At 47.6% G+C, this 12,735-nt stretch overlaps 1 protein-coding gene across 1 annotated transcript in view; it reads right to left on the minus strand.

Moving 5' to 3' along the window:
- Nucleotides 1-12,735, minus strand: part of LOC146768512 (maestro heat-like repeat-containing protein family member 1) — a gene marked incomplete at its 3' end in the record, with an annotated part of 73,934 nt that overhangs the window by 12,338 nt on the left and 48,861 nt on the right. The window contains exons 24-30 of the mRNA XM_085561750.1: nt 11,206-11,333; nt 10,253-10,357; nt 8,963-9,098; nt 6,528-6,649; nt 5,528-5,680; nt 2,841-2,995; nt 1,043-1,157 (exon numbers count right to left, since the gene is read on the minus strand). Of these exons, the coding sequence (XP_085417876.1) occupies nt 1,043-1,157; nt 2,841-2,995; nt 5,528-5,680; nt 6,528-6,649; nt 8,963-9,098; nt 10,253-10,357; nt 11,206-11,333 (914 nt within the window). The remainder of the gene's footprint in view (nt 1-1,042; nt 1,158-2,840; nt 2,996-5,527; nt 5,681-6,527; nt 6,650-8,962; nt 9,099-10,252; nt 10,358-11,205; nt 11,334-12,735) is intronic.

The following is a 12,735-nucleotide window of genomic DNA, read 5'->3' on the forward strand; positions in this document are numbered from 1 at the left end:
CTGGAATTCCCAGGGATTTCGTGTTTTTTCCCACAGATTTGGGGTTTTCCTGTTGGAATTCCCATGGATTTGGGATTTCTGAGCCTTCCTGGAGCCCCAGTTAACCCCTGCTGGAGAATCCATGAATTTGGGATTTTTCCTCACGGGATTTTGGGGTTTTTGGGGGGATTTTTGGGTTTTTGGGGGGATTTTGGGTGGGGGTTTTTGGGGGGATTTTCGGGAGTTCCGTGGGGGTTTTTGGGGATTCCGTGGGGGTTTTTTGGGGGATTTTGGGGTTTTTGGGGGGATTTTGGGGATTCTCCGTGGGGGTTTTTGGGGGGATTTTGGGGTTTTTGGGGGGATTTTGGGGTTTTTGGGGGGATTTTTGGGAGTTCCGTGGGGGTTTTTGGGGGGGATTTTGGGGTTTTTGGGGGGATTTTGGGGTTTTGGGGGGATTTTGGGGTTTTTGGGGGATTTTGGGGTTTTTGGGGGGATTTTGGGTGGGGGTTTTTGGGGGGATTTTCGGGAGTTCCGTGGGGGTTTTTGGGGATTCCGTGGGGGTTTTTGGGGGGATTTTGGGGTTTTTGGGGGGATTTTGGGGTTTTTGGGGGGATTTTCGGGAGTTCCGTGGGGGTTTTTGGGGATTCCGTGGGGGTTTTTGGGGGGATTTTGGGCTTTTTTGGGGGGATTTTGGGGATTCTCCGTGGGGGTTTTTGGGGGGATTTTGGGGTTTTTGGGGGGATTTTTGGGAGTTCCGTGGGGGTTTTTGGGGGGGATTTTGGGGTTTTTGGGGGGATTTTGGGGTTTTGGGGGGATTTTGGGGTTTTTGGGGGGATTTTGGGGTTTTTGGGGGATTTTGGGGTTTTTGGGGGGATTTTGGGGAGTTCCGTGGGGGTTTTTGGGGGGATTTTGGGGTTTTGGGGGGATTTTGGGGTTTTTGGGGGGATTTTGGGGATTCTCCGTGGGGAATTTTGGGGGGATTTTGGGGTTTTTGGGGGATTTTGGGGTTTTTGGGGGGATTTTGGGGTTTTTGGGGATTTTGGGGTCCCGGGGCGGCACTCACGGCTCGCCTCTCCGCGCCCGGCGCGTCCCGGCTCAGCCGCCCCAGCAGCGGCTCCAGCAGCGCCGGCGGCAGCGACGGCTCCGAGAGCAGCGCCCCCCACAGGCAGCGCCCCGCACTGCACACAGCCGGGGAAATGGGAAATGGGAAATGGGAAAAATGGGGAAAAATGGGGAAAATGGGGAAAAAATGGGGGAAAAATGGGAAATGGGGAATGGGAAATGGGAAATGGGAAATGGGGAATGGGAAATGGGGGAAATGGGGAATGGGAAATGGGGAATGGGGAATGGGGAAATGGGGGAATGGGGAATGGGAAATGGGGAATGGGGAATGGGGAAATGGGGAAAATGGGGAAAATGGGAAATGGGAAATGGGAAATGGGAAATGGGGAAAAATGGGGGAAAAATGGGAAATGGGAAATGGGGAAATGGGGAATGGGGAATGGGAAATGGGGAAAAATGGGGGAAAATGGGGAATGGGGAATGGGAAATGGGGAATGGGGAAATGGGGAATGGGAATGGGAAATGGGGAATGGGAAATGGGGAATGGGAAATGGGGAATGGGAATGGGAATGGGAATGGGAATGGGAATGGGGAATGGGAATGGGAATGGGAATGGGAAATGGGAAATGGGGAATGGGGAATGGGAAATGGGAAATGGGGAAATGGGAAATGGGAAATGGGAAATGGGGAATGGGGGAAATGGGAAATGGGGAAATGGGGTGAAAATGGGGAAATGGGGGGAAATGGGATAAAATGGGGGAAATGGGGAAATGGGGGAAATGGGGGAAAATGGGGAAAAATGGGGGAAAATGGGGAAAATGGGGAAAAATGGGGAAAAATGGGGAAAAATGGGGTGAAAATGGGGGAAATGGGGTGAAAATGGGGTCAAATGGGGAAAAATGGGGTCAAATGGGGTGAAAATGGGATGAAATAGGGGTGAAAATGGGATAAAAATGGGATGAAAATGGGGTAAAAATGGGAATTTCTGGGATAAAAAAGGGATTCAGGATTGGGCTTGGATTTGGGGATTTGGGATTTGGGGCTGAATTTGGGATCAGGGCTGGGATCGGGGCAGGATTTGGGATCGGGGCAGGATTTGGGATCGGGGCAGGATTTGGGATCGGGGCAGGATTCGGGGCAGGATTTGGGATCTTTGGGATCAGGAATTTTGGGATCAGGAATTCCGGGATGATTCCCACCTGTCGGCGGGCGGTCCCAGGGCCAGCAGGCAGCCCAGCACCCTGGCGGGCAGGATTTGGGATCGGGGCAGGATTTGGGATTGGGGCAGGATTTGGGGCAGGATTTGGGATCGGGGCAGGATTTGGGATTGGGGCAGGATTTGGGGCAGGATTTGGGATGGGGGCAGGATTTGGGATCGGGGCAGGATTTGGGGCAGGATTTGGGATCGGGGCAGGATTTGGGATCGGGGCAGGATTCGGGGCAGGATTTGGGGCAGGATTTGGGATCGGGGCAGGATTCGGGATCGGGGCAGGATTTGGGATGGGGGCAGGATTCGGGGCAGGATTTGGGGCAGGATTTGGGATGGGGGCAGGATTTGGGATCGGGGCAGGATTTGGGGCAGGATTTGGGAATTTTGGGATCAGGAATTCCGGGATGATTCCCACCTGTCAGCAGGCGGTCCCAGGGCCAGCAGGCAGCCCAGCACCCTGGCGGGCAGGATTTGGGATGGGGGCAGGATTTGGGATTGGGGCAGGATTTGGGATGGGGGCAGGATTTGGGGCAGGATTTGGGGCAGGATTTGGGAATTTTGGGATGGGGAATTTTGGGATCATTCCCACCTGTCTCTGGGCGGTCCCCATGCCAGCAGGCAGCCCAGCACCCTCTCCGGGAGGCTCCGCGCCAGCGCCCGCAGCGCCGCCCGCGCCGCCCGCTGCAGCTGCGGCTCCGGCAGCGGCGCCAGCCGCGCCCGCAGCGCCGCCAGCAGCGCCGGCACCTGCGGCGGAGCGGGAACCCGGGAATCATGACGGGAATCATGCCGGGAATAATGCCAGGAATTCGGGAATAATGCCGGGAATAATGCCGGGAATAATGCCGGGAATCATGCCGGGAATAATGCCGGGAATAATGCCGGGAATTCGGGAATTCGGGAACTCGGGAATCCGGGAATCCGGGAATTCGGGAACTCGGGAATAATGCCGGGAATAATGCCGGGAATTCGGGAATAATGCCGGGAATCCGGGAATCCGGGAACTCGGGAATCCGGGAATCCGGGAATTCGGGAATCCGGGAATTCAGGAACTCGGGAATCATGCCGGGAATTATGCCGGGAATTCGGGAATTCGGGAATTCAGGAACTCGGGAATAATGCCGGGAACTCGGGAATCCGGGAATAATGCCGGGAATTCAGGAATTCGGGAATCCGGGAATTCGGGAATCCGGGAACTCGGGAATCCGGGAATCCGGGAATTCGGGAATCCGGGAATCCGGGAATCCGGGAATTTGGGAATAATGCCGGGAAAAGTGGGAAAGGAGCGGGCACCGCCTGGGAGCCATTCCGGACATTCTGGGGAATTTTGTGTTTAATTAAAGGGATTTTTTTGGGGGGGAGGGGGGGATTTTTTTTCTGTTTTTTTTTTTAATTTTTTGGAATTTTTTGGGATTTTAGGGGATTTTTTTTTTTTTAATTTTTCAGGATTTTTTAAATTTTTTTTTTTTTTTTTTTAATTCTGGGAATTTCTGGAAGAACTTGCAGGATTTTGGAGGATTGTTTTCTAACGTTGGAGGATTTCTTGGGAATTTTTTGGCTTTTTTTTTTATTTTTTGGGAATTTTTGGAATTTTAAAAAAAAATAGTGGGATTTCATGCAGATGTTTGGGAATTTTTTTTTAATTTTTGTTTTTCTGATTTTTTCTGAATTTTTTTGATTTTTTTCAGATTTTTTGGATTTTTTTTGAGAATTAAATTGTTGGGAATTTTCCAGAATTTTTGGATATTGGGTAATTCCGACCTGCTCGTGCAGGATCCCGCCGCGCTCCCAGATCAGGAATGTTGGGGTTTATTGGGATTTATTTGGATTTTTTTGGGGATTTTTTGGATTTTTTTTGGATTTTTTAGATTTTTTGGGAATTTTTGGGAATTTTTGGGAATTGGGGATTCCCACCTGCTCGTGCAGGATGCCGCCGCGCTCCCGGATCAGGAATGTTGGGGTTTATTGGGATTTATTTCGATTTTTTTGGGATTTTTTGGGATTTTTTTGGATTTTTTGGGAATTTTTTGGATTTTTGGGAATTTTTGTGAATTTTTGGGAATTTTTGGGAATTTTTGGGAATGTTGGGATTCCCACCTGCTCGTGCAGGATGCCGCCGCGCTCCCGGATCAGGAATGTTGGGGTTTATTGGGATTTATTTCGATTTTTTTGGGATTTTTTGGATTTTTTTGGGAATTTTTTGGATTTTTTGGGATTTTTTGGGAATTTTTGGGAATTTTTGGGAATTTTTGGGAATTGGGGAATCCCACCTGCTCGTGCAGGATGCCGCCGCGCTCCCGGATCAGGAATGTTGGGGTTTATTGGGATTTATTTCGATTTTTTGGGGATTTTTTGGATTTTTTTTGGATTTTTTGGGATTTTTTTGGAATTTTTTGGAATTTTTTGGAATTTTTTGGGAATTTTTGGGAATGGGGATTCCCACCTGCTCGTGCAGGATGCCGCCGCGCTCCCGGATCAGGAATGTTGGGGTTTATTGGGATTTATTTGGATTTTTTGGGGATTTTTTGGATTTTTTTGGGAATTTTTTGGATTTTTGGGAATTTTTGGGAATTTTTGGGAATGTTGGGATTCCCACCTGCTCGTGCAGGATGCCGCCGCGCTCCCGGATCAGGAATGTTGGGGTTTATTGGGATTTATTTCGATTTTTTTGGGATTTTTTGGATTTTTTTGGGAATTTTTTTGATTTTTTGGGATTTTTTGGGAATTTTTGGGAATTTTTGGGAATTTTTGGGAATTTTTGGGAATTGGGGAATCCCACCTGCTCGTGCAGGATGCCGCCGCGCTCCCGGATCAGGAATGTTGGGGCTTATTGGGATTTATTTGGATTTTTTTGGGATTTTTTTGGGATTTTTTGGGATTTTTTGGGAATTTTTGGGAATTTTTTGTGAATTTTTGGGAATTTTGGATTCCCACCTGCTCGTGCAGGATGCCGCCGCGCTCCCGGATCAGGAATGTTGGGGTTTATTGGGATTTATTCCGATTTTTTTGGGATTTTTTTGGATTTTTTTGGGATTTTTTTGGGATTTTTTTGGATTTTTTGGAATTTTTTGGGAATTTTTGGGAATTTTTGGGAATGGGGATTCCCACCTGCTCGTGCAGGATGCCGCCGCGCTCCCGGATCAGGAATGTTGGGGTTTATTGGGATTTATTTCAATGTTTTTGGGATTTTTTGAATTTTTTTGAATTTTTTTGGATTTTTTTGAATTTTTGGGAATTTTTTGGAATTTTTGGGAATTTTTGGGAATTTTGGATTCCCACCTGCTCGTGCAGGATGCCGCCGCGCTCCCGGATCAGGGCGGTGCCGATGGCGGCGGCGGCGCGGCCGCAATTCCGCTCGGGATCGTCCCAGGCCCGCAGCAGCTCCAGCAGCAGCTCCGGCAGCTGCTCCGCCGGGATCCGCCGCCCCACCACCTGCATTGGGGGAAAAAACCCAAAATTCGGGAATTCCGGAGGGGTCGGGGCGCTGGGGGGGAAATCCTAAAAAAATCCCACGAAAAATGGCGAAAAAACAAAAAAAAACCCGAAAAAAAAGCGCAAAAAAATCCAAAAAACACACCCGAAAATCTGCCCAAATTTATATTTACAAATTCAAAAAAAAAAAATAAAAAACCACCAAAAATCACAAAGTGAATTCCCTTGAAAAATTAAAAAAAAGAATCCAAAGAATTTCCCCAAAAATATCCCCCCGAAATTAATGGAATTCCAAAAAAAAAAAATTCCAACAAAAAATTCCCCTCAAATCCCCCCAAAATGATTGAAATTCCAAAAAAAAAATCCCAAAAAATTCCCAAAAAACGCCCCGGAAATTAATGAAATTCCAAAAATAAAATCCAAAAAGATTCCCCCCAAAACCCCCCCGAAATCCTTGAAATTTAAAAAAAAATCCAAAAAATTCCTAAATATTCCCCAAAAAATTCCCCCCAAATCCATAAAATTAAAAAAAATTTAAAAAAAAATTTCCCCCAAAATCCCCCCGAAATTCATGAAATTCCAAAAAAATTCCAATAAAATTCCCAATAAAATACCCCCAAAATCCAATAAATTAAAAAAAAAATTCCCAAAAAATTCACAAAAAATACCCAAAAAATTCCTCAAGAAATTCCCTTCAAATCCATAAAATTCAAATGAAAAATTCAAAAAATTCCCCAAAAACCCCCAAAAATTCCCGAAATACTCTCCCAAAACTCTCCCCAAAAATGGGTAAAATTCCCAAAAAGATCCCGGAATCCCGGAATTCCGGAATTCCCGGATTTCTCACCACTCCCAGGCGCTCGCAGGTGTGCCAAAGGACGGAAGCGTCGGGAATTTCGGGATTTTCCAGCCCCGCCCTCAGCGCCGGCAGCTCCTCCAGCAGCTCGTCCCGGTGATCCCGAGAAAATCCTGGAAAAGTCGGGAAAGGAGAAAATCCCGGAATTCTGAGCTTGGGAAAATCCCTGGAATTCTCCGAGTCCAACGAGAATTGGAATTCCAGAGGGAATTGGGGATTTTTCCCAATTTTCAGCCCAATTCCAGCCCCTAAAATGGGGAAATTCCTCGAAAATTCCCCAAAATTCCCCTGGAAAATTCCCTGAAAATTCCCCGAAAATTCCCCGAAAATTCAGGAAAAGAGAAAATTCCGGAATTCTGAGCTTGGGAAAATCCCTGGAATTCACCGAGTGCAACAAGAATTGGAATTCCAGAGGGAATTGGGGATTTTTCCCCGTTTTTGGGCCAATTCCAGCCCTAAAATGGGGAAATTCCCCAAAAATTCCCCAAAATTCCCCATGTAAATTCCCCAAAAATTCGAGAAAAGAGAAAATTCCGGAATTTTGAGTTTGGAAAATCCCTGGAAGTCCCTGAGTCCAGCCAGAATTGGAATTCCAGAGGGAATTGGGGATTTTTCCCAATTTTTGGGCCAATTCCAGCCCTAAAATGGGAAAAAAACCCTGGAAAATTCCAGGGAAATTTGGGAAAAGAGAAAATTCCGGAATTTTTTCCTTGGCAAACCCTTGGGGGTCACCAAATTCATCCAAGGCCGTCGTTATCCCATAAAAAAATCAGAGAATTCGGGATTGAACCCCCAAAATTCCTGGAATTCCCTGGAATTCCCTCTCCAGGCGCTTCCCAAAATTCCAAAGGGAAGCAGCGCCCCCTGCTGGACAACCGAGAACTCCGCGCTCAAAAACTTCGGGAAAAGCATTCCCAAAAATCCCAAAAATCCCCAAAATCCCTCAGGAAAAGCCTTCCCCAAACCCCAAAAATCCCCAAATCCCAAAAAAACTCAGGACAACCCTTCCCAGAAATCCACAAAATCCCAAAAAAACTTGGGAAACCCATTCCCGAAAACCCCCAAACCCTTGGGAAAATCCTTCCCAAAAATCCCAAAAAACCTTGGGAAAATCCTTCCCAAAAATCCCAAAAAAACCTCGGGAAAACCATGTCCAAAAATCCCAGAATCGGAAAAATCCTTGGAAAACCCTTCCCAAAAATCCCAAAAATCCCTCAGGAAAACCCTTCCCAGAAACCCCCAAATCCCAAAAAACCTGGGAAAAACCATCCCAAAAATCCACAAAAAACCTTGGGAAAATCCTTCCCAAAAATCCCAAAAATCCTCAGGGAAAATATTCCCCAAAATCCTCAAAATCCCAAAAACCTTGGGAAAACCATTCCCAAAAATCCCCAAAATCTTTGAGAAATCCCTTCCCAAAATCCCAAAAACCCTGGGAAAAACCATCCTAAAAATCAAAAAAATCTTTGGGAAAACCATTCCCAAAAATCCCAAAATCCCAAAAACCATCCCCGAGGATTCTGGGAAATGCGGGAATTTTCCCTTTGGGAATTTCCCCTTTGGGAATTTTCCCCTGGGAATTTTCCCCTGGGAATTTTTTTCCGGGAATTTTCCCTTTGGGAATTTCCCCTTTGGGAATTTCCCTTTGGGAATTTCTCCTTTGGGAATTTTCCTTTGGGAATTTCCCCTTTGGGAATGTTCCCCTGGGAATTTTCCCCTGGAAATTTTTTTCCGGGAATTCCCCCTTTGGAAATTTCCCCTTTGGAAATTTCCCCTGGGAATTTTTTTCCGGGAATTTCCCCTTTGGGAATTTTCCCCTTTGGGAATTTTCCCCTGGGAATCTTTTTCTGGGAATTTTCCCTTTGGGAATTTCCCCTTTGGGAATTTCCCCTTTGGGAATTTTCCCCTGGGAATCTTTTTCTGGGAATTTTCCCTTTGGGAATTTTCCCCTTTGGGAATTTCCCCCTTTGGGAATTCCCCTTTGGGAATTTCCCCTTTGGGAATTTCCCCTTGGGAATTTTCCCCTGGGAATTTTTTTCTGGGAATTTCCCCTTGGGAATTTCCCCTTTGGGAATTTCCCCTTGGGAATTTCCCCTTTGGGAATTTCCCCTTTGGGAATTTCCCCTTTGGGAATTTTCCCCTGGGAATTTTTTTCTGGGAATTTCCCCTTGGGAATTTTCCCTTTGGGAATTTCACCTTTGGGAATTTTCCCCTTTGGGAATTTTCCTTTGGGAATTCCCCTTGGGAATTTCCCCCTTTGGGAATTTCCCCCTGGGAATTTTTTTCCGGGAATTTTCCCGTTGGGAATTTTCCCCTGGGCATTTTTTCCCGGGAATTTTTTTCTGGGAATTTCCCCTTGGGAATTTTCCCCTGGGAATTTTTTCCCGGGAATTCTCCCTCCGGGAATTCCCCGGGTTGCGGCCCACCCTGGAAGCAGAGCTGGATGCGCAGCAGGGCCCCGACGCAATCCAGGGATCGGGCGCGGATTCCGGGAATTCCGTCGGAGCAGCGCGGGGCCAGCAGAGCCAGGAGAGCCGGGAGAGCCGGGAACGGAGTCACCGCCTGCCGGGAACGGGATCGGGAATTGGGAATGGGAATGGGAATGGGAATGGGAAAATGGGAATGGGAATGGGAATGGGAATGGGAATGGGAATGGGAATGGGAATGGGAATGGGGAATGGGATGTGGGGAATGGGAATGGGGAATGGGAATGGGGAATGGGGAATGGGGAATGGGAATGGGAATGGGAATGGGAATGGGAATGGGAATGGGAATGGGAATGGGGATGGGAATGGGGAATGGGAATGGGAATGGGAATGGGAATGGGGAATGGGAATGGGAATGGGAATGGGGAATGGGAATGGGAATGGGAATGGGGAATGGGAATGGGAATGGGAATGGGAATGGGAATTGAGAATTTGGGAATGGGAATGGGAATGGGGAATGGGGAATGGGGAATGGGAATGGGAATGGGAATGGGGAATGGGAATGGGAATGGGAATGGGAATGGGGAATGGGGAATGGGAATGGGAATGGGAATGGGGAATGGGAATGGGGAATGGGGAATGGGAATGGGGAATGGGAATGGGAATGGGAATGGGAATGGGGAATGGGAATGGGAATGGGGAATGGGAATGGGAATGGGAATGGGAATGGGAATGGGGAATGGGGAATGGGGAATGGGAATGGGGAATGGGGAATGGGGAATGGGAATGGGAATGGGGAATGGAAAACCAGGAGTGGAAAACCAGGAATGGGAATTGGGAATTGGGAATTTGAGAATTGGGAATGGCAATTCGGGAATGGGAATCGGGAATTTGGGATTTGGGATGGAAACTGGGAATGGAAAACCAGGAATGGGAACGAGAATTTGGGAACAAAAAACCAGGAATGGGAATGGGAATGGGAATTTGGAAATTGGGGAACTGGGAATTCAGGATGGGAACGGGGATGGGAATTGGGAATGGGAACTGGAATAAAATCCAGGAATGGAATCTGGGAATGGAATTTGGGAATGGAAACTGGAAATAAAAACAGGGAATGAAATCCTGGAATGGAATCGGGAATGGGATTTGGGAATGAAAATCAGGGATGGAAATGGGGATGGAAACCAGAAATAAAAACCAGGAATGGAATCGGGATTGGGATTTGGGATTGGAATCTGGGAATGGAATCTGGGAATTCCTGTCCACAGGGTGGGAATTTCGGGAACTCACGCGCACGTCGAGGTTTTCCAGGAAGAATTCCAGCAGGGATTTGCTGATGCCGAGGCCGCGCTCCCGCTCCGGCTCCCGCGGGGAGCGGATCCAGGGCCCTAAATGCTGGGAATGGGGGGAAAATCCTGGAATTCTGACAGGGAAATCCGGGAATTCTGCAGGGAAAATGCTGGGAATTTGCAGGAAAATCCTGGAATTCTGACAGGAAAATCCGGGAATTCTGACAGGAAAATCCGGGAATTCTGCAGGGAAAATGCTGGGATTTTGCAGGAAAATCCTGGAATTCTGACAGGAAAATCCGGGAATTCTGCAGGGAAAAATCTGGGAAATCTGCAGGGAAATCTGGGAATTTTGACAGTAAAATCCTGGAATTCTGCAGGAAAATCCTGGAATTCTGACAGGAAAATCTGGGAATTCTGCAGGGGAATCCTGGAATTCTGACAGGAAAAATGCTGGGAATTCTCAAAGGAAAAATGCTGGGAATTCTGACAGGGAAAATCCTGGAATTCTGACAGGAAAAATGCTGGGAATTCTGCAGGGAAATCTCATTCCAGAATTCCCTCCCCACTTCCATTATTCCCATTCCCCAAATTCCCAGAATTCCCATTATTCCCAATATTCCCATTATTCCCAGAATTCCCAGACTTCCCAGAATTCCCTCCCCATTCCCAGAATTCCCAGAATTCCCAATATTCCCAGAATCCTCATTCCCAGAATTCCCAGAATCCTCATTCCCAGAATTCCCAATATTCCCAGACTTCCCATTATTCCCAATATTCCCATTATTCCCAGAATTCCCTTCCCATTCCCATTATTCCCGTCGCTCAGAATTGAATCCCCGCGATCCCAACAGATCCCGGAGCCACCTCCCACTTCCGGAAATTCTCCAAATTCCCGGAATTCCCAAAATCACTCCCGAAATTCCCGGGATTCCCGGGATTCCCGGCACTCACGGCAAAGATCTCCTGGAGGCCGCTGGGGCTGAGGCGCCTCCGGAGAATTCCCTGGAGCAGCTCCGTGAGCGCCGCCGGGAACGGCTCCTGGGAAAATCCCGGAAAACCCCGGAATTCCGGGATCGGAAAAACCCCGGCAATTCCCAAACCCGCCCCAGCCCGTCCTTATCCCGGAAAAAAATGGGAATTTTGGGGATTTTCCCCATTTTTTGGAATTTTTTTTGAATTTTTTTTTTTGACATTTTTGGGGGTTTTGTTGCTTTTTTTTCTGGAATCTTTTTGGAATTTTTTTTTGGAAATTTTTTGGAATGATTTTCAGAATTTTTTTGGAATTTCTTTGAAATTTTTTGGATTTTTTTTTTTTTTGAATTTTTTTGAATTCTTGCAGATGAATCCTTTAAAAATCTGGGAATGGAAGAAAATCCTGGAAAATCCCAGAATTCTGGGATTGGAAAAACCCCTGGAATTCCCAAACCCAGCCCAGCCCATCGTTATCCCAGAAAATAAAAGGGAATTTTAGGAAGAGCCCGGAATATCGGGATCATCCCATGGGAACGGGATGGGAATTCAGGAGGTTTTTTTCCTGGAATTCCCATTTTTTCCCCAGAATTCCCGTTTCCCCCCACAATTCCCATTTCCCCCCCAATTCCCATTCTCCCAGAATTCCCATTTTCCCCCTCAATTCCCATTTTCCCCCCAATTCCCAATTTCCCCCCCACAATTCCCATTTTCCTCCCCCAATTCCCATTTCCCCCCAGAATTCCCATTTTCCCCCCCCAGAATTCCCGTTTCTCTCCCAGAATTCCCGTTTCTCCCCCACAATTCCCATTTTCCCCCACAATTCCCATTCCCCCAGAATTCCCGTTCCCCCAGAATTCCCGTCCCCCCAATTCCCGTCCCCCCAATTCCCATTCTCCCAGAATTCCCATTCCCCCCCAATTCCCATTTTCCCCCCCCAATTCCCATTCTCCCAGAATTCCCATTTCCCCCCAATTCCCATTCCCCCCCAATTCCCATTCCCCCAGAATTCCCATTCCCCCAGAATTCCCATTCTCCCACAATTCCCATTCCCCCCCAATTCCCATTCCCCCAGAATTCCCATTCTCCCACAATTCCCATTTCCCCCCAATTCCCATTCCCCCCCAATTCCCATTCCCCCAGAATTCCCATTCTCCCACAATTCCCATTCTCCCACAATTCCCATTCCCCCCCAATTCCCGTTCTCCCAGAATTCCCATTCCCCCAGAATTCCCATTCTCCCACAATTCCCATTCCCCCCCAATTCCCGTCCCCCCAATTCCCATTTCCCCCAGAATTCCCATTTCCCCCACAATTCCCGTCCCCCACAATTCCCATTCCGCCAGAATTCCCATTCCCCCCAATTCCCATTCTTCCACAATTCCCGTTGTCCCAGAATTCCCGTTTTCCCCCAGAATTCCCATTTCCCCCCCAATTCCCATTCCCCCTCAATTCCCGTTCCCCCAGAATTCCCATCCTCCCAGAATTCCCATTCCCCCAGAATTCCCATTC

Source organism: Lonchura striata, chromosome 2, assembly GCF_050655825.1.
Source record: "Lonchura striata isolate lonStrDom1 chromosome 2, ASM5065582v1, whole genome shotgun sequence".
Taxonomy (NCBI): Eukaryota; Metazoa; Chordata; class Aves; order Passeriformes; family Estrildidae; genus Lonchura; species Lonchura striata.